This window comes from Echiichthys vipera, assembly GCF_963691815.1.
Source record: "Echiichthys vipera genome assembly, chromosome: 19".
Classification (NCBI taxonomy): Eukaryota; Metazoa; Chordata; class Actinopteri; order Perciformes; family Trachinidae; genus Echiichthys; species Echiichthys vipera.
Genome location: NC_139844.1, coordinates 4,579,096 through 4,601,528, shown reverse-complemented (window position 1 = coordinate 4,601,528; position 22,433 = coordinate 4,579,096). Strand labels below are relative to the sequence as shown.

General features: G+C 41.5%; 1 protein-coding gene across 1 annotated transcript in view; it reads left to right on the top strand.

The window, feature by feature from the left end:
- Positions 1–22,433, top strand: part of cdk19 (cyclin dependent kinase 19) — a 94,808-nt gene that overhangs the window by 45,456 nt on the left and 26,919 nt on the right. The window contains exons 3-5 of the mRNA XM_083933842.1: positions 199–309; positions 4,194–4,334; positions 21,225–21,282. Of these exons, the coding sequence (XP_083789968.1) occupies positions 199–309; positions 4,194–4,334; positions 21,225–21,282 (310 nt within the window). The remainder of the gene's footprint in view (positions 1–198; positions 310–4,193; positions 4,335–21,224; positions 21,283–22,433) is intronic.

Here is a 22,433-nt window from a genome sequence, read left to right as displayed (position 1 = left end):
CTATTCAGGGGCCACCACACTGAAGGAATTTGCCCTTTGTCCCATCCATCCATCCATCTTTTCATTTTGTGCTCTTGCCAGTCTGTAATTATTACATATCAAGAAAACATATTTGCTGTGCTTACAGACAGAGCTTAAATTGAAACGTTATCTTATCTTATTTTAAAGTGATTCACATATTTCCGTTGTGTCTTCCAGCTGTTACGAGAACTGAAACACACGAATGTGATCGCCCTGCAGAAAGTGTTCCTGTCCCACAGTGACAGGAAGGTTTGGCTCCTCTTCGACTATGCCGAACATGACCTTTGGGTGAGTGTCTCCGCTACATGCAACAGTACAATGTGTGTAACCTGATATGTCCAAAACACTGTCACATGGTTCTCTGTCACTATAACGGGCTGCAATCCTGCACGGAAAAGGTTTCCTGATGTTCAAATGGATTATTTGGCAACATACTGTAGGATATAACACATTATGATTATTATTCATTACTCATCTGTATATCCTCTGAGCTGTGCAGCTTATTTCAAACCTAGACTGAAACATAGAAACATCATATCTTAAGGTGAGGCGATCGACGTAGAGCAGCGGTTATAGTTCAACAGGCGCAGTCCTTAGACTTGTACCAGTCACGAGGACACACACACAGTTCTGTCATACCTTATTGAGGTCCGCTCCGTCAGGCGTTTCAACATGTGCATTTCCACATTTCCATGCACTGCATGCAGGTGGTGCATGCGGACCATGAATGTATTATTAGAACTGGATATGGCGTCGCTCGTAGACTTTTTTCCAGTGGCCACTCTGCAACAAAAAACTTTTTCTGTATTGACCAACATTGTAAAAATAACATCTGTACAACTGTTGACTGGACACCTCCAACTGCAAACAAGGTCATTTATGACTCTCATGGATTTTTATAATTGTACTTGTATTTGTTCCTCGAGCTGATAAAAGTGATTTTAGTGAGTCAGACCTGATAACAGCAGCATCTGCCCCGAGTCACTGCACTAAGAGAAACAGTACTGTAAGTATACAGTACAGAATAGTGCACACAGGTTATATTAATAATAGAATATTTTTCATTTTAGGCTGTTGGTTAGATAAAAACATGCACTGCAAACCTGAAATTATCCAATCATTACCCAAAAGGAGCTGTGTGTGGGAACCCAAATGTCTGAATCAGTTGGACCGACATTAAACAGACTTTAAACTGCCAGCTTCCCTCTAGAAAAACTGTCCATCTCTGTGTGAGCCCATGTGAGAATAGAGCAGGTCAGTGTACTGAGGATTCACAGTCAGTGCGTTTACGTGCACATCAGTAACCCGAAAATGGTCTTTCTCCAGTTAAGGGAATACTCCAGTAACCTGGGTAAAATCAGAGTTCTCATACCCCGGTTAACAGACCTGGACCAGACATGGAAACAGCTTTCCCGAAATTCTATCGGGTTTCTTGTCTGCGCATGCTCCGGAGATTATAACTCCCCCTCCCCACTCCGCGGCGTTGGCTTTTGACCCAGAAATAGAATAAACCAGGAAGCAATGGCGCCGACAACAATGTGAAAAAAACAAAACAAAAGTAGAGCGTTACCTTTAAACCGAGGGAGGACTTCACCACGGCAAACATCACCACCAAGAACACCCGTTTCTGTCATAATTCTGTCCAAAAGTCGTTTGTTTGTGATTTTGACAAAGGTGAACCGTAAGAAAAAGCCGTATTTCGCCCAGCTGTATGTTGGCAGAGTCAACCTACTTTACAGGAGGAAGAGTTACTCCCGTCATTTTCCCTTTCAACCCCCTCTTATGTATATGTGGGGAACTTCAATAATCCAATCATGCCCTAATCATATAAACATATAACATCATATAACCCGAATATAATCGTTTTTAAACTGCATGTAAATGAGTGAGTAAACGGGCGTGTTGATGGCTTTTAATTCATGTGGCAGGAGCGAAACAGGAATAAAACAAACATCTGAGGATGAAGAACATGGATGTATTATTTGACCTGGATAGGACCCTGCAGCTCTGCCTTGTAGTCAATTATTTCCAAGGGTCACTGCAACAAAAAATCCTGCTGTGGCCCAAAAAGCATTTTCTCCTTTGACTACCATTGTAAAAGAGACATGTGTAAAACTGTTGACAGGACACCTCCAGCCACAAACCTTTTAACCCATTAAGCTTTCATATTTGTAGAACTTTCTTGAAGCCTAGAACAGCATGATCCCAATATAAAGTCTAAGGAGCGAGCAGGAACTCCGGGCGTGGCCAGCAGGACAAACACTACAGCACATATTCAGTGGGCCACACATCGTAGAAGTAAACCGGGAAGCCCAGAAACTTTCCTTGTGTATGCATCAAGTGAGCAATTCTCATTGAACTGAAGGTTCAATGGTGTCCAGTATCCAGTATCCAGTTGTAATAATACATCCATGGGCCGGACCCTCGTGGACATGGTCAGATGACAGGCATTTATGTCAGGCGAACCCTCACGGACACGGCGAGGTTGAGAGTATGATCTTTGCGTAGCGTAGGCTCGACCAGACTAACTATATCTGAGCAGTGAGCAAGATCAGAGCATCAAAATTTCCATATTAGTGAATATCTATGAAGATGAATGTATTTTCTTTTGATTTGACTTCATCACGTAATCCTGATTAAACTTCAAACTATTTCTCTTTTAAATATTTTCCAGAAAACACCAGCCAGCCGATTTCTGTAAACTCAGGAAACCTTTTCTGTACCACCAGCTGCCAATAAGGTCACACAATAAAACACCTGCTTCCAATGTCATCCCTCCATTGAATGTGTGTTATCAGTGGTCATCAGCCTCATAGATATGTGTTAGGAGGAGCCTGCTGCACCACTAGGTTCAGAAGGCCGTTATCGCCTGTTCCCATGTATGGTCACTGTTTAAACCCCTGGGTGTCACCTATGAACAGACACTTTTTCACGTTCTGGGAGTCCCATTGTGAATTCAAACAAAACTGTGTGGTTAGGATAAGGAAAAGACTGGTCTAACGTGTGCCGTCAGTTAAGATTGTTTCAGAAGAAATGTTATGTGAGAAAGTTAACTTGCATAGATTACTCAATTTTAATAAAGTCCCAGTTGACTCTTGGTTTCACACAGGACATGAACACCGGTCCCCCAGGTGAAGGTCCCACCCACCACTCTAAAGCTGCGTTCACACCAAACACGATAGACACGAATACAAGATGCTTGAGATGCTTGCATCGCGCCACTTGCACACGTTTCTCACATTTTTGATCATCACTTCATCGCTTCGATCTCAGCTCAGCCTACTCTGCTGTTGTGCTAAATGTGAAGTGATGCTAGCGCTAACAGGGGTCTGAATGCTTTTAAAAGAACAGAAATTAGCTCTCAGATGAAGTGTGTGGCTCTTTAAAGAGCCTTTGTGTTGTAGCGAGATCAGGCCGTCAGTGATTTAACCTCTGAAGCTGTACAGGTGCTGCCCAGTCTCCTGTAGATCAGAATGGGATACGCTTCACTCTGCAATGACGGATTTCTTCTTCTTCTTCTGGATTTCTGGCAGACTAGAAGCCTAAAGGCACCTTGCTGCCACCCACAGTTCATAGTTATTTTATATCCGGAACTGTTGAGGACTGCAACAATGGCAGCTTTGGTGAGCCCCTGGATGTAATAAGGAGAACTCCGATGACGCTTACTGCAATCTCAATGCTGATTGGCTGTCGCGGCACGATGCTGCCTGAAAAGTTCAATGTTTTCAACTTAATTCGCGCCGCATCCCGTCGCACTAGACGCTCTATTCGCGTCTATCGCATTTGGTGTGAACGCAGCTTAAGAGGGTTTCATTCTTTTAACACTCCTCCCTGCCCTTGTTGCTCTTCATACTCATCATACAGTGCTGCAGTCAGGCACTGATCACTGATGGGGGATCCATCCTACCAATAGAATAGATGATAACTAGCAGGTAGAGTAGGGTCATACCGCCTCATATATATGGTAGTGATAACAACTGATAACATCCATTCAGTTGGCTGATAACTTTGGAATAATAAAAAATAAATAAAATTACAATACACATCAATCCCTTTGCCTAATATACCGATTAGCACCGGATGTGGAGAAGCAGTTTGTCTTGTCAATATTGTAGCTACATGGTCCGAACTGACGAGACACAGCTGAGGTGAAACCTTTCTCTGCCTCGTAGCACATCATCAAGTTCCACCGTGCCTCTAAGGCCAACAAGAAGCCCATGCAGCTGCCCCGAGGGATGGTGAAGTCTCTCCTGTATCAGATTCTGGATGGGATCCATTACCTCCATGCCAACTGGGTGCTCCACAGGGATCTGGTGAGCTGCTATATTAGTTTCAGTGCCCCAGTTCCCTTTACAGACACACCAGCTCCTGCACACACTTCATCCTGGAGCTGTTTCCAAAACAGACCATGTTACAGCAGCCACGTGTGGCGTCATCGCTTTAGGCCATGACGCCACACGCCAGGCAATGGACAAATAAATGGCGACAGGCCACAAAAAGGAAAGCTGAAAAAAAAACATCAACATACAGAACCAATAACTTTATTCTACAACACCATAATGCTGAATTTTCAGCACATATTTGCAGGATTCTAAATGAACTTTTTGGATCACCACCCAATCAGAATTTCCACTAGCCAATTTTTTTCCGGAGAAATAAGAGAAACTATGAGTGCGACTGACTATCTATAGATATCTGTCTATATATCTATATATACATATATATATATACAGTGGATATAGCGTATATCAGGGCTATTCAATTAATGTGGAATTGGGGTCGGTTGACGAAAATGATCCAAAATGAGGAGGGGGGGGGGGGGGATATGAGCATCACATTAATGGATATTGTAAAACAATGCAGTGACATAGGAGTGCATATATTGTCTTTATCTTTTTATCAATGTAAATAGTAGCAACAGGCCTCAAAGTGCAACAAGCTTGTCAAAAACAATCCTTGTTAAATGAACAAATCTGTGAACCAGAGGTTTTCACTCAATTATTGGACTAAAGTAAAGTTTGAGGTTCTTCTCCTTTACTCAAGTATTTTATTTACATGCTACTTTATACTTCTACTCCACTATAAATCAGTGGAAATATTCTAATTTTTACTCCACTACATTTATCTGATTACTTCTAGTAACTAACTAACTAGTTACTTTACCAGGCTTACAAGTGCATATGAAACATTAGTTCATTAATAAAAAAAACTGGACTGACAAGAATTATTGTAACATAAATGCAGAGTAGCATGATTTTTCTGAAAATGCCTTCTCAACTTCTCCTCTTTACACAAAGATATGGCTGCAGAGTGAACACAGGCACACAAACACTGACAGAAACGTCTCTGTCCATTCTCTGGTAAACTGGTGGTTTTCTGTGTCAACTTTTCTTTTTTTCAGAGTAGAAAGAGACATTGATGTGGTGATTTAGCCACGGGTTTATCCAGACAGAAACGATTGAGAACAACAACAGAGCAGAGCTTAGCGAGCTGTTGCCAAGAGGATTCAGAAACCACCGAAGAATAGCATAGTGGGAGTGTGCGTAGCGTTGTGGGAGCAAGTCTCCTAGCGCGCCGTATTTGACGCGCTGAGATGGATAGAAAGGACAGAGGCCATAAATTACTTACTAAATAACTTAAGTCATTTAATTTAATCTGAACTATTTACTTTACTAACGTTAGCTAACTCCCTCCTCTTTATTCATTTAGTTTAATCTGAACTTTTGACTTTACTTTACTAACGTTAGCTAACTCCCTCCTCTTTATTCATTTAGTTTAATCTGAACTTTTGACTTTACTTTACTAACGTTAGCTAACTCCCTCCTCTTTAGTCATTTAGTTTAATCTGAACTTTTGACTTTACTAACGTTAGCTAACTCCCTCCTCTTTAGTCATTTAGTTTAATCTGAACTTTTGACTTTACTTTACTAACATTAGCTAACTTCCTCCTCTTTAGTCATTTAGTTTAATCTGAACTTTTGACTTTACTAACGTTAGCTAACTCCCTCCTCTTTAGTCATTTATTTTAATATGAACTTTTGACTTTACTTTACTAACTTTAGCTAACTCCCCTCCTCTTTCAGTCTATTTTCCTGCTATAGCTCCATTCGTTCTTCTTCCTTATGTTTTCTGTTGGACGTTCTGTTCGTTTCCATTGTTTCTCATGCTGGTTTCACTGCAAACTGCGCACAGCTAATGGGCGTATGAACGTCATCATTGCATTTTTGCGGGTGGGCAGGTGTTAATTAGGAACCCTGCATTCTTGTCTGTATGTTTAAGAATTAGTTGTCTTTTCAGTTTGCAGCAGCAGCACCTGAGCTTGTTACATGTTTAAATATCCCCCATCGTAGTGTTTATCCTAGTTTCACATTTGTCACCTGTTTATGAAACAATAAAATGCACATGTAAGTATCCAGGGCAGCCCAGCTCAGCTAATAAATGTGTTTTCTCTGCGTTGGAAAATGGACATTTGGTGTGAGAGCATGTTGTGAGAGTTCGCAGCCCTGCTCTAAACACAGAATTAATCCAAAATAAAAGTCAAACATTGGAGAAATCTGTTCCCATCACATACTGAAGTTCATTGTGTTGATAACTCTCGCCTTGTTACACAAGGTTATTTTGTTACGGTGCACCGTGTCTATCTCTCATGTGTTATGTCTTGGTATGGAGTGGTATTATGAGTTTGATTGTAATGCTGAAGAGCAAAACGTCCTGAACTCTGAATGTTGTCTCACTCTTGTCTACCCTTTAACCTTCCTGTGAGATTCTATCCACACTGGTTTTCCCACAGTGCTTTGGTTAGACTGAGATTCGTGAGAGTCATGCTGGTGCCAGAACAGGGCTTCTCATTGTGTGTCTTCAGATCTCTGGTAGGATGACAGATTCTGAAATCAGAATTGTTGCAGTTACAAATATTTACAGGAAAGCTGCGTCCATTTTACCACCTGCGTCCATGAACTTTGATTCACAGTCTTCGTTGGCGAAGCTAGATGAAATGCTCACTGACAAACAACTCTTAACTGGTCAATAATAACACAGGACATGGTTTTTATGTCTATTTTGTTTGTTGTTTGTGAAGTTGTTTCTTTTATGCAAATGATGAAACTGGGACCTTTTACTTTTAAAGAACCAGGTTTATGTAAGATGAATTGAGTACTTCTAAAGCTGTTTTCTTAGTTTGAAAGTTGTGAAAAACGCACCAGTTGAATTCATAAAGATAATGATATTTAAACTTAAAAAATAACCTATTATGCTTTTCTGTCTTTGCTGACCTATAAATGTAGTTATAATGTTTTATAGTCATGTAAAATAATACCAAAGCATCAAATAGTGAAGTACTTAGGTTGGCTGTACTCAGCTCTGAACGCTAGGGTGTCGGTCACTATTAGAGATTTCTCCGTATTTCCAGAATTTGTCTCCATAGAAGAATCCTGACTTCCCTATTGGTCACGCTGCTACACACAGACTCAAACTGTAAGCTGTGAGTTCGGCCACTTTTTTGGTGTTTATTTTTGAAAGTAACCTGTTAAAGCTAACGTTAGCATGTTGCGCAGCTAACATGGCTAGCTTCCATATAGACAGTGTTTTCAGCTGCTTATGTAACTGATCTGTTTATGGTAAGGGGCATAACATTTTCAGCATAAACAGTTGTTCAATCACAGCAGAGCAGACCAGCCGACCAATAAGGGCTCACTGGGCTTTTTTGGGGGGGGGCAGAAGCTCAGACAGAGCCTGCCACACAGAGGTGCTGCAGCAATGCACGATATCAGAAATAAAATGTGTTTTTTAAAGATCAAAGAATGTAAACCTGTTGTAGTTGGCCTGAAAAATACGAATAGGACCCTGAAAACTAGCATCATGGGGCCTCTTTAAACTAGTGTTCCTAAACAACAATAATAGCGAACTAATAGCTTAATGCACTTATGCTATTTTACATCATGTAGTGTCATTATTTTCTGGTTTGCATCACAAAACAAATGAGTGTGCCGACTTGTTGCACACGACCTTCCACCTTAAACATGTAAGTAACGTTAGACAAACATGACCTACCACCTAAACATGAAAGTAACGTTAGACAAATTAGAATTAGAATCTGAAATAATTTGCCGGTGTCATTTAAAGGCCGCAGACTTAGTGCACGTTGCTGTGCGCACTTAGGGTATATATACGTCAATTAGCCGACTAAGTGCTCTAAATGATGACCACTGGTTGGTCGGGGGCAGCCCCAGATCCTATACTAATAGGTGGAGTTTAGAAACACTACAGTCAGTTGATTGATGCACATTTTTTCTGCATCGTAGATGAAGAGGAAATACAGTGAGAGCTAGATGGAGCAGTGAGGAATGAAAAGGCTCAGCTCGTTTCTCAGCACATGCCCACGCAGGTAACGCACGGTTCTAAAGGTACTATACCAAAGTGTTTGATGGAAATTTGAGACTGACAAACCCCTGATTCGGGAGTGACTTTCACTACTGAGCCGGAAGGGAACAGGAGTGAAGGTCAAAGGGAGTTTGTGAGTCAGTCATAATTTAAATAAAGGCTTTACTTCTCTCGTGTCTGGTCTTTCTTTCTGGTCGTTGCCATGGAGCTATCCTTGTTTTTATATGCAGCCAATTCCTAACCAGCTTAATGACGCGCGCATACTGACAACGCACTTTGCGATAGGTTGATGCAAGACACACAACCTCATGAGATTTTCAAACGGGAGTGGGAGGCAATGATGAAATTTTTTTTCCGACACTGGGAGGGAAAGGGAGTCATTTTGGGCGGGAGGCTGCAGCCTAAAACATTACCCAAAAAGTTCAAGGGTCAATTTATTGAGTAACACATACACATTCATAGTGTTTCATTAGATTCATACCTACCTTCACAGCCAACTAAAGCAGTCCTTCTGGTCTTTGACTTGCCCACTGCTATTCATGTAGTTGTTGTGTCTTGTGGTTCCTGGTATAAACTGCTATTTATATCAAAAATAATGACAACTGTGTTACGTGAAGCGTAATGGACTTATTTTCCTTATAGCATAGACAAACAGTGAGTTGAGTGTACAGTTACAATGACTTGATATAGCATTGCTGCCCTGCAACTTTGTCAGACTAATAATGGACAATTTCAATGCAGAAGAACTCGAGAAAGAAATACAGTAAAAAATTTTATCCCACACGTTATTTTTCCTTGTAGACTGTATAGAAAATGGACGTAGCATTCCTGTCGGGGTCAGTTCTCTCAACCTAATCCAATCGTCCTCGCCTACGGGAGTCTCCATCTTGTCAGACTTGGACTCCTCCTCATTTCCTATTTTAAAAAAGGACATGTATGTGACGTTGGGGGGAGGAAGATACGTCCATCTGGCTGACGTTTACCTCCGAGGAGAAGTGAGGGCCAGAGGCTAGCTGTCACTCAAGAGGCCCCGCCCCTAATTATTCATAAACTTAAACCTCCAATAAAATAAAAACTAGCCTGGTACAAAAAAATTCACCCCTCTTAGTGTTGTCATGGAGATATGACCTAAACATACAGACTAGTATGTTTTTTTGTCCTCCTTAAACAGGTTTAATGATGCTGTGAAAACGCCCTGCTAACATGGGGGTCAATGAGAAACTGCTCTGTTATGAAACCTGCCCCTAGTGGATACTCAAAAAACTGCAGTTTTTGGAGCTTCCTTATTGGATCAACCAGGAAGTCGTTGTGGTGGTCAAAACCTGGCCTAAGTTACCCACAATGAAACTTTGACGGCTGACTGTGTGGTTCAAAGTTTTAGGTGTGTTAAGCTAGTAGCAACAAATTTAGCCTTGAGCCTCTAGCCTCTAGATGAGCAGAGGGCTATAGAGTCTAGTTAGAGCACTTTTTTCTAACTCCAAACCTTCACTTTTCTTTAATTTTGACACTTATTAATCTTCAGCCAACGATGACTCAAGTGACATCACTCGAGGACATTTACTTACTTTAGGACATTACGCCCTAGCGAGGTACATCTGTGCCTTGGAGGAAAAATTATAATTAACCAAACACATCAGATTATGTGGCAAAAATTTAATTTGATTACCAACGTCTGCGCTTTGATGTCAGATGTCCCAGGGGGATGCTATTTACAGATAACGCTCATGAGAGAATGGAAGAGTGAGATAATATAGTCTGACTGAATGGAGATAAGATGTTGGTTGATTTCTCTGAATGGATAAGTTGGGTTCAGAAGTCACTCAGTTCAGGTTCTATGTTTTTTGAATAAGGTCATCCACTCTTATGTAATCCCTGGCAATCCTCAACAGTTATTTGGTGGTTGGACATCACATTATGTAAAGCAGCAGGGATCAGGGAGTTTGCTCTCACGGGACATTTCTGCAGTTATTATATTTGTAAAACTTTCCTAGAGCCCAGAAAATGGATTTAAATACCAGTGACTTTATGCCAGTGTGCTCTGTCTCTGCCACTGTCAATTTATCAATAAGAGAACTGTCGGCTGTTTTTGATTCCATTGCAGTCCTCTGTGTAGGGACACAAAAAGGATATTGTTGTGCTGAAATGACAATGATGAATGTTGGTTAAAAAACAAGCTGACTCTATTTGAAGGATTTAGTTAGTTTCAGATGGTGAGTTAAGCAAGCAATTCCCAGAATCTGATGTCAGAAAGTTTGTACTTTGTAGTCTTGTTGCACCAGGTAATCTCAAATGGCAATGTACACTTACTGACTTTAACAAAGATTTCAAGAAATGATCACCTTTTGGCTCAACCACCTTTATCTGTCTAATACTGGGACCAGTTTTACACGCATGGGTAATCTGGTGATCTCTAGGGTACGTCCACATGATCAAAAACAACCTTTTTTTTCTCTATCGTTCTTAAAAAGAGTCCACGAGGCCTGGACTCAAGAAATATCTGCGTCCACACGAAACCAGTGAAACTGAATAAAAACGCTGTAGTACACATGCCAGGCCTGGATGTGGGGCTGTAACTGCCACAGAAATACACCAACAACGGAGAGGAAGAGACGGGGAGATGCTGTGGAGAATCCAAACACCGGAGAGTTTCTCTCCAAATCTGGAGACTTTCCAAATCCTCCTCCATCCTAGACAGAAATGTGTCCCCGTTTCTGGTGTTAGTGGAGACTGTTGTGCTGTTTTGGACTCTGATGCACCAATCACTCTGCAGTTAATGTCCTCAACGAGCAGAGGGTGCTGCTGGGAGCCCCTTCGCCTGTCCAAAAAACTCACTCACACACGCCACTCAGGTGGCCACTTTCTCTGTCTTTCTCTACACAGCAGCACAGTTGTTGTTATGTGACTGGGGTTAGAGGTCGGAGGTGGGGGCGATGACGCCATCGTTTAACAAAGTATGCGGTTTCGCCATTCGAGTTGGGGGGCGTTTTCAAATATTCCCACTCTGGGACACGGTTTCAAAAAATACAGGCTCCGATAACACCGGCTGCATGTGGATGGTCAGCCAAAACGATATTAAAGTTGTGTGGTTACAGGAAAACGTGTCCTCGTGTGGACATGCCATTAGTTAACCGGGGCCGTTTTCACATATGAACTCTGGATAGTGTCTAAAGTTGCACTGGATTGTATTGGACTGGACATTTTCCGAAGTTGCACTTACAAACACGTCTGTGTTAGATGTGTTCTCACTTACTAGAAAGTCTGGTTTTGGTAAGAGGTGGCTCCTAGGTACATGCAGCATCTCCTTGTTCTTGGAGCCGGTTCATAAACTACTGAGTCTTTTGTCTTCCTTTTTATTTGTCTGATGATTTTAGTGTCATTCTTTGCGGATAGAAGTTCTTGAATCTTGACGTCTCTCCAGTGAGACATTTTTGTTTTCCGTCTTTGTATAAAGCACCCATCGTTTTCACCATGTACTGTATGTATTATCACAACTGGATACTGGGTCCCAAAAAGTCACCTACTCAGTTCAATGAGAATTGCTCACTTGATGCATATATGAGAAAAGTTTCTGGGCTTCCCGGTTTACTTCTGCGATATGTGGCCCCACATGATTGAAACACCATCAACATGCCCGTTGGCTCAAGATCCAGCTAATGCTAGCGCTAGCTGGCTAACGTTAGCGTTGTTAGCAAAGTGAAACCGAACACTAATAAAGATATTTTTAGGCAACCACCATGTTACAATAAACTCTAATGAAGTGAAAACGCTTGACGGTGAAGGTCCTCAGAATTGAACAGTGACAATACCCCAAAGCAAGTTCTGTTACTTTAATGTACACAGTGCCGTGTATTTGTATAACCTCTACCCTATCACTAGCACAGCAACCTGTCAATCACGAAGTAGCTGTCTAGTTGACTCTCAATAGGACCATTATTTACTAAATAAACATCATGCTGCATAATGATGACTTAAAACTTGCGATTAAGACCACAATTAAGAAAATGTTTACTGAGGTAATAAAACAAGTGAGCTAGTGGCGTTGCCCTCTGCTGGACATTCGAGAGAATTCTGGTGTATCTTTGTTATACAGTCTACAGCTGCACCGTCTCACTTCTAATCCATGGTCTCTGGTGAAGTGTGAACATGTAGCAAAACACAACCAAAAGGCAACAATGTATCATTATTCCCTTTAGTCTGAAGGTGTCAACTTCAGTTTCTCACAATAACAGCATCAGCTAAGTGTACTTTAATGGTGGCTGACATGAATCCCTTAATGACTTCAGTTATTTTCAGTACATATAGTTATTTATGTCACGGTATACATGATTCTTTTTGGAATGATATGTAGAGTACAGTAACACTTGGCATGATAATGTTTCTCCATATAAATTAAATAAAAAATGATAATAATGCCTAAAGAGTAAAATACTCATTGTTCGTGATGATTTTGTTTCATTACTGAATATATAAATGTGTTAACTAAATCCTAAACATCCTAAATGTACTGATCTAAGTCAAATGTTGTTGCTCCATGCACATAATAAAATCCTCATAAGTCCTGATAACAGCAGCATCAGCCTCTGTCCTGTGCTGCTGCAGTTAGGCATACATCACATATAGGTTAGTCTGGATTTACTACAACCACTGATCACCTCACTCACGCCCCCCCTGGCAGAGATTGTTGGTACAGTCCACTGAGATGCTTTGGCCTGCAAAGCTGCTAAGTCAGCATCTTGACTAAGCTAGCCGTGCAGGGCGGGGGGCTGTTACATAAGACTTGTAGGGGCATAGGGGTGGGGGAAGCACACCAAGCCCCTGCGGTGTGGGGGTTGGTAGGGTTGGGTGGGACAGGGAGAAAGTAGTGGAGGAGTGGCTGGAGTGACGAGTGGGGGATGGGAGCGATGCAGTGTTGCAATGCAAAGCACATGCTTGGTACCTGTGGTGCAGAGACACAGAGCATGCTGCACACCAGCACAAACACAGTTATGTAACAGCAGAAGTGCAGGAACCAGAAGAGGTGCACACAGCAGCACATTACATATACGACTCCATGCTAAGCCTCTCACATGTATTAACATAGTTTTCACATAAACTATAAAAGCAATAAGAAGCTTTGGGGGCATTGAGTTGTGAAGGAGTTTGTTGGCCCTGTGAAAGAGCAGGTCCAAAAAACGGCCACTCAAACCCTTGAGAGAAGCCCTGTTGGTTACTGGATGCAACTCTCTGCAGGATGTGAATCATACAGGCCACCTTAAATCAAACTAAAACTATTCTGTATTTGTCACTTTGAGAAAGAGGTAAGCGCTGCTGTATCACAGATCAGCGACGATCTAAACCCATTCAGAGTGATACGTCACCCCCAGAGTCTCCTAAATCCCTCTGGGGCCTTCTTTTGTAGTGGACACACTGCAAGTGAACGGCCACTCGCTCGGACTGAAACTTTCCAAGCAGCAACATTTGACCCTGATGGAAACAGGCCTAGAATTTCAGTCAACCAGATCCTTGCTGGGCCAATCACAACTGTTTATCACATATAGGGCGGGTTCTAATCTTTCACTTCACAAAGATGAGTACATTTGAAGTCACATAGACTTCCAGATACTCATTGACTGGACAGTTTTGGTAACTATCATCTTGCATGATCAGTGCGACATGGACCTATAGAGGAAAATCAAATTCAGGTTTACTGACAGCATGTCATCTTCACTTTACTGTGACATGTGTTCATTCATCTTCTTTGGAGTCAAGAAGAGAGCTCAATAAGATATAATTTATTATGAATTTGACTTTTGTGTAAGAAAAAATCAAGCCCCCACCACAGCCACTTCCTGGTTGATCCAATCAGGAAGTGTCAAAAACGTCAGTTCTCTGAGTGTCCACTAGGGGCAGGTTTCATAACAGAGCAGTTTCTCATTGACCCCCATGTTAAACAGGCCGTTCTTACAGCATCATTAAAGCCTGGGACAAAAAACATTCTAGTCTGTATGTTTGGGTCATATCTCCATGACAACACTGAGGGGGTGAACTTATTTTTACCAGGTTAGTTTTTATTTTATTGGAGGTTAAAGTTTATGAATAATTAAGGACGTGGCCTCTTGAGTGACAGCTAGCCTAACCCTGTTGGCCTTGACCCTTTGGTTATAGGACAGTCTGTTGTATCAACTTGCCCAAACAGTTGTATAAGTGTGAACTGGCCCAGTTTTTGAGACAAAGATGTAGATAGTTTTATAAAGGGTGTCATGTCCCTAAGGATTGAGTTTAGCAGTCCTCAGTGGGATGGAGACGGTTTATTTTCCCTTGGCTCCTGATCCATTTATGTAACTAACCAACTGTAACTGATTGATTTCACTGGATGATTTAAAAAAAGGAAGTCTCAAATTTGATCTGTGAAACACAATTAGGTGCATATTTCAGGATAACACACACTTACTGTATTTCACCGTAACAACAGCATATTATTTGACCCTGTTTAATGTCTTTATCCTCCACTGTTTTAAGCTGAATGTAGTTTCAGTTCCATTTCTATTTTTCTATCTCTTTTTTTCATTAGAAACAGTAGCTTTTTTTCCTCAGCTCTTATGTTATATCTCATTTTGCATTCAAGCACTGACACTCACGCAAGCCTTTAACACAACGTTCAAGAGCGAACAACTGTTTTTCAAACAGCCATTATGAATATGTTCCTATTCATTCACTTAGGCCTGTGTAGAATATGAAAGAGATGAGCCTGAACCCTTCTGGCCTTTTAAGAGACATTTGTCTTTGTGTTTGCCATTGTGGCGTGTTGTGTTGTGGGCGTGAATAATAACCTTATTAGTGCTGTTTCTATAGTAACCAGATGTGTTTGCCAGGAAGATCTGAGTCCATAGAGCCAGAGGGTTCACGTTCACACTGATACCCAGGGATATCCGACTGCATGACTATAAAGTTTAAAACATGGGCACATTCCCCTCTGATTGATTGAGTGTTTGATTGTGCCATTCAGTGTATACCAACACAGTACTTCTAACCCATAATTAAGTAAGAATTGGTGTGCACATAAAACAAATCAGTCCCAATGTTGCCCTCTCTGTGACCCCTGTGGTGAAAGGGCCTGTTCACACCTGGACCACCGGCCTTTTTGAGGGACTTAGGGCGCACTCAGTTTAGCCTTCGTTTGGCGGATTTTCAAGCTTAGCCATGTGATATAGTCACTGTTAATCGTCAGTGTTTGTGCTCGGGGACTGTCATGCTGCTTCTGTTCTTATGTACATACACACTGTCCATCCGTACCGTGCCCAAGAACGTTTCACGGCTAAAGTCTAGTTTGTTTGACCAGTGTGAGTGCAACCGTACCGCGCCTAGTTGTGGTACGCTTGCCGGCCACGGCCCGTTTGGGAGAGGTGGGCTTTTGTAAAGCACGTTTGCACATGTACTAGCACGAGCGTGCACACGTGTACGAGCACGAGTGCGAGGCCTATGGCGGTTCTGACGTCATTTTATGTGCGCCTGTTCGGACATAGAAAAAAATGTTTACTGCAGATTTGAGCAGATGAAAATATTCAAACACAGTCGACAAGACGCACAAAAACTCTGAGGTCTATGGAAAGATTTGACGTCAATCAATGCTTGTGACGTGTTACGGCGTAATGACGTATAGGCAGCAAGAAGCATTCGCCGAGGCCCAGGTAGTGTGAGTACAAACGGGCCTTGACCGGGGGGGAGAGGGAGGGGGGGACAAGTACCTTAAAGCACGGGGCACGGGACGGATAGAAAGTGGGAGTGCGCCCTTAAATCAATCTGTGTAAACTTTCAATCTTCTTGAAATCCCAGACTGCGAACACCCAACCTCTCTCTGATGGCTGAGAGGGTCGTCTCTCTGGCCTTCATCTGGACAACCTGCTGTCTCAGGGTTTCTGTCTCCTTAGAGCAGCTTCCATCTTACAAAGTAACCAGGAGAGCTGCAGATAAATAGGTTGTGTCCAACAATAAAGTCAACTGTCACCAGGTTCCAGATTAACACCACTAACTGGGAGGGATCTGAAAGTGTTCTCTCATTTTGCTCACTGTTCTTTTCACAAATAAAAGGTTGTCTTGGTTATTTAAAAAACATGCTAGGACAGCAAAAGGTTTAGCCACAGAGGGTATTCTATCAAGTTATGCACAGTAAAAAACAGCAGTATTCCAGAAAAAATCAAGAATTAATACTTTGTTCTCTAATTTTGATCTCCGCTGTAGGCCTGGCAGGTGTACTACAGCGTTGAGTTGGTTTCAATGCTTTCATGTGGACACAGATATTCGTGAGACGATGCAGTGTGGACGTAAAACTTTTTAAGAAGGGGGGGTGTTTTGGGGCATGTTGACATACCCTTAGTCTCTTTTAGCTCATCGTTTCATAGTAGAACTGCAACAAGTAATGGATTAATTGTCAACTATTAAATTAATCAAACGATTTAGATTTGGAGATCCCCTCAGTTACTGCACTTTTTCATATACACAGTGAAACTGAAGCTGTGTTTAGACCCTGTGCTGGTGATTTCCTGTTGATTATCCTGGTTTACCAAGTCATTTTAGAGTCGGTTCAGAGCCGGTGCCCAATCTTGAACCAGTTCTTCCAGTTTCCACAGCCAAAGAAGCGGCTCTCGGCCAGGAAAACTGGTTCCAGAGCGTCACCAACTCTTTGCTGGTCTTGAACCGGCACCACTTCTCACATGCTTTAAAAAAAAATTTGATTTTAGAATTTGTGTATTTCATTGTTGTTTTTTGTGTCAAAATTATCAACTTTTCTAAAGAGGCATGTCTTCTTTAGTTTGCTTCATCAACAGAGAAACACAGTTTAAGTTACATTTTTTCAAATGTTTTTTCAGTTCTGCACAATAATTAAACACAGTAGATTTCAGAAAATCAAAGAACCATTAACAACTTGGAAAGCAAACGTAAACATGGACATGTCTAGTGAACAGCAGTTTGCATTGAACACAGCTACAGCTGCAATCTTTTGATTCTGACGTTGTGTTGTGATTTGGACAGTCTCTCGTTCTCCTCTTTGGTTGTTGTTTTTGTCTCCCTCTGTCGGTGTTTTTCTGTATGTGCTTTCTTTCTCTTCTCTGGTTTTGAGTTTGTTTTCCTGGCAGGTGATTCTTGTTGGCACTAATCACCTGCCACTCTGTATATAATCCGGTCCTGAGCATGACTCAGTGCCGTATCATACCTTCTACCTACCCTGATGTCTCCCTGTGTACCTGTTCCTCTTGTGTCCATTCTCCGTTTAAGTTAGTATCTAGTTCTTCGTGTTTTTCCTTTGTGTTAGTGCACCTTTTTTGTAAATTAGTTTTATTAAATTTCTTAATACCGTCTCCTGAGTTCCGTGTCTGCATTTGGGTCCCCTCCTCCGTGTATCCTCCGTTGTCAATCTTGACACGTTGCCTGTAAAGACATGAATCGGTGGATCATTAAAAAGGTTGAATACGGAGAATGAGCAGAACACCTCCATCCAGTGTCTCAAGATCGTAGTCGCAACAACAAAAAATAATTCGAGCAGTCCGGTTGCCAGGTTGGTTGCAGAGTGTGTCAGTGATCAGCTGCTCCATGTCAGTGATGAATTAGACAGGGTAACCACTAATTTGGACTAATCAATGAATTTACAACAGTATTTAACTTTAGCCGGTCTTCAACTGGGAGTCTTTCTTTGAGTGCTGTGTAATTCACTCAAAATGATTCCTTGTTTCTGTAGCAACAACAGACAGCCCTGGCAACCAGAAGTGCCCAACACTATTGGCTGCTATGATGGAAATAGAACGGGACAGAAAGTCATTGTCAAACCTGTCAAACATTTAAAAAATATTAATTCAGACTAAATATTTTATTTATTTATTTTTTTATGGAAAAGCAATACTTTCATTCTGTACCCCTCGGAACGCTCTGTGGATGTATTATTTGTCTTGAAAAGTATAGCTTTATATAAAGATTTTACATATTCAGCCTTTAATTTTAACTGCAGTGTGGTTAGTTGCAGGTAGTCTGTGCTGGGTAAGGTTAGCTAATGATGCTATGAGAATAATAGCAATATGATGTCAGGACACTGACAAAGCTAGTTAGCAAATAGAGCTGCAATGTTTAGTTGATTAGTTTTCAACTATTAAATTAATCTGAAACTATTTTGATAATGGATTAATCCATTTGAGTAGTTAAAAAAAGAAGGATCCCAATCTTAAATGAGTCTTTCATACATGCATAAACAATACAGAAAAAGAATCAAAATGCAGCTTATTAAATAGCATATTTTCTGCTTTATTTCCTCTATGACAGTAAACTGAATATCTTTGAGCTGTGGATGAAACAAGACATTTGAGAAGGTCATCTTGAGCCCAAAACTCTGATAAAGCCAGTATATGCTCAGCAGACACAGCGAGGGGCGAGCTGGTGAACATAGAGGAGCGTTTCAGCAGTAAAAGAGCAGATAGTTCCCTTAGGAGTAAGTGGGAAACAAACCGGAGCTAGAAGACAATTAAATATTAGACTTACACTCATCAAGTGAACAGAAACAATGCCACTGTTGCTTTGTGGGTGCAGGATGTGTAAATGGGCTAACATTTGCTGACTTGTTTGAAAAAAGATATTATAAGGTGCTAATATGTCAATATTGTGTTTGCAGCTCGTTCTGCAAACACAAAATGTATACTTTAAAGCTTTGGATAAAGTCCTAAAGCCGAACACACAGGACTGTTTGTACTCTAAGTGTTTCATCAGAGTCTTTTTAAACACTACTGTCTCACTTTCATCAACCCTTTGACAAGCACCGGCCCAGCAGCCTCACTTTTAGAGAGATAAAGTAAAAAAAATGCTGATATCATATGAAACTAGACAATCAACTATAACATAAGGGGGCTAAATAAGGCTCCAAAGTTGTCGAGGGAAAAACTGGCACGTCCATTTTCAAAGGGGTTCCTTGACCTCACACACGGACGCAGGTATTTTTGAAAGTGTGTGTTTCTCTGTTTCATGGTTTGTCCTTTCATCCACACCTAACCACAGTTGTTGCTCCTGAAACTGGAGTTTTTTGTAACAGGAGTCCAGGGTGAACTTTTTGGAAAAGTCCAGTTTCAGCAGTCATGTGTGGACAGGAAAACTGAGGAAAACCGCATTTTCTTGTCGACATTGTTTGACGTCACACTGTGTGACGGTAAGCAGTCAGTTGTATCCATGGAGACGCGTGGAGCGCTCTAGACGTGACCAGCTGATGGAGTTGCTGTTATGGAAGACCGAGCCAAAATACTGCTGCCATTATGCATCTTATCAGCACTCTGTGTGTCTGTACAACTACAAGGGCGTCAGCGGGATCTATTATTATTTTTCCATCCTTGTGATTGGCTAAAATGGCCTTCCTGTAAGCAGCACTATCGCCACCTACTGCTTTTGTGGTTTCATGTGGACAGATATTTTTTATCACACCGGCGCCGGGGACGGGAATTTGTATTTAACCGCGAGTGGAGTTCGGTTTCAAAAATACCCATGTTCATGTGGACTAGCTAAACTGCTCTCTAGTCTCTTTTTATAAATAAAGTTTCTAAGAAGGTGTGAAAAGTCTCTAAATTTAGTGAGAAAGTGGCGCCTGTGAGTGCTTTGGGACGGGGAAGGGGCTCCCAGCAGCACCCTCTGCTCAGTGAGGACACGAACTGCAGAGTGATTGGTGCATCAGAGTCCAAAACAGCACAAAAGTCTCCACTAACACCAGAAACAGTGACACATTTCTCTCTAGGATGGAGGAGGATTTAGGAAGTCTCCAGATTTGGAGAGAAACTCTCCGGTGTTTGTATTCTCCACAGCGTCTCCCCGTCTCTTCTTCTCTGTTGTTGGTGTATTTCTGTGGCAGTTACAGCTCCACATCCAGGCCTGACATGTGTACTACAGCGTTTGGAGTCGGTTTCACTGGTTTCATGTGGACGCAGATTTTTCTTAAGTCAAGGCCGTGCTGACGTAAAACTTTTTCAGAACAAATGTATCAACCCAGAAACTGCTGCAACAACTTATGAGACATAACGGATCATGAGAATGACCTTCATATATTTAAATCTTAATGTGCTAATCCCATATACTTTACACTTGCACAGTTTATTTATTTGTAGAGCAGCACGGGGTTCATTTCCCCTTGATAGGGGTTTTAGTTTTCATTTCCAAACATGAAATCCGTGTTTTCATAAGGCTAACATCACACTGACAGTATTGTACATTTTGCATCCTTGCACACATTTCTGATGGAAAAAAATAATACATATTGGTCAAGGTATTACATTATTGTGTTTTATTACATCAGGTTTCCACCAGGTTAAGGGCAAATTTCATGACATTTTATAGGTGGTATTACATTTTCAGGAAATGATTACATTACTGGGTGCTACAAGGTGTGTGTGTGTGTGTGTGTGTGTGTGTGTGTGTGTGTGTGTGTGTGTGTGTGTGTGTGTGTGTGTGTGTGTGTGTGTGTGTGTGTGTGTGTGTGTGTGTGTGTGTGTGTGTGTGTGTGTGTGTGTGTGTGTGTGTGTGTGTGTGTGTGTGTGTGTGTGTGTGTGTGCGTGCGTGTTTGACCCCATTCCTGTGTGGGCTCCCACAGGAGTCCATTAGAGTTTTCAGTGCTTTCACAAAATGGCTGACTGACATGCTGCTGTGGTTCAATAACCAACAGGGCAGCAGTACAGGCCACTGAACACCAACATGCTCAGCAGGGGCCTGTTGTTACTTTTTGAGAGAACCCCTGATAAAATTGGGTGTATTGTCTCTTGTTGTAAATGAAAGTGATTACTGAGTGGTTTATGTGACACAATTTTCTGATATTTCTCTGCCTCCTGCAGAAACCAGCGAACATCCTGGTAATGGGGGAAGGTCCTGAACGAGGAAGAGTTAAAATCGGTAAGGAATCTTTCTGTGAAGTGCTCGACTGATTCAGATTTGTAACTACCACTATCACTATGGCAGTGGATCAATGAGGCTGTTGACTTGTGTGCATGTCCTAGCTGCAGTGTTTAACCTTCTGGCTGAGAGCTTGACAGGGAGCTCACATCAGTGCAGTTACATAAGCCAGCTGGCCAGGGGACTGTTGAAGGGTAGTGCTGCAGTGCTGGAGTCTATTTATAAACCGTGTGCACGCAGTAATAGTACCGAGCGATTGTTTCACTGCAACTACTTTTATGCCCCTATACACTTTATATTTCAGTCCAATATTTGAGCTGCTGCACTATTTTAGGTCTTAGATGCTAACACCGTTTTGTTCCACTTGCATGATTTTCTCTTCTGTTTTATACATATATATCTTATTTATACATGACATATTTTATTTATTTACACACACACACACACACACACACACACACACACACACACACACACACACACACACACACACACACACGTATGTATGTAAGAGTGCAGTCAGAAGGATCTAACAACAACTAGACATGAGAAATTTAACTCATTAAACAGCACTTTATAGAGCAACAAAATTGTAAAGGTGATTGTTACATGTCTATAATGTTATTAATGAAATGCAGGCCTTATTTTTTTTTAATAGTATTTCAAAATTCTCTGGACCACTCTTTGACCTCTGTTGAGACACTGTTCCTAATTGTAAGTGCAGTTGGTTTCAGTTTAATGCATTGTATGTTGTCATTGTACACATTTCAGATGCCATGCCAATGAAGTCTTTAGAATGTAAGTGAATTGAGAGGTGATGACACACAGCAAAGGGCCACAGGTCAGATTGGCCAGAGAAGTGCACATAACTACAAACAAGGCCTCTATTTTTCACACTGCTACAGGTGAAGTTCTGGACTCAAATTAAAAAATCATACAAGTAACATGCTGAGAATCAAAGCTTTTTACGTGCTGGTACGGAGGCATCGTGTTTTCACTTTGTCCGTCCCATTTCAGGAACCCCTGGAGGGATTTTTCTAATTCGGCCCAAATGTCCACCTGATTTAGTGATGCCATTTTCGATCCAAAAGGTCAAAGGTCAACTTCACTGTGACATCATAATGTTTGATAACTCAGAACAGAAGGGGAGA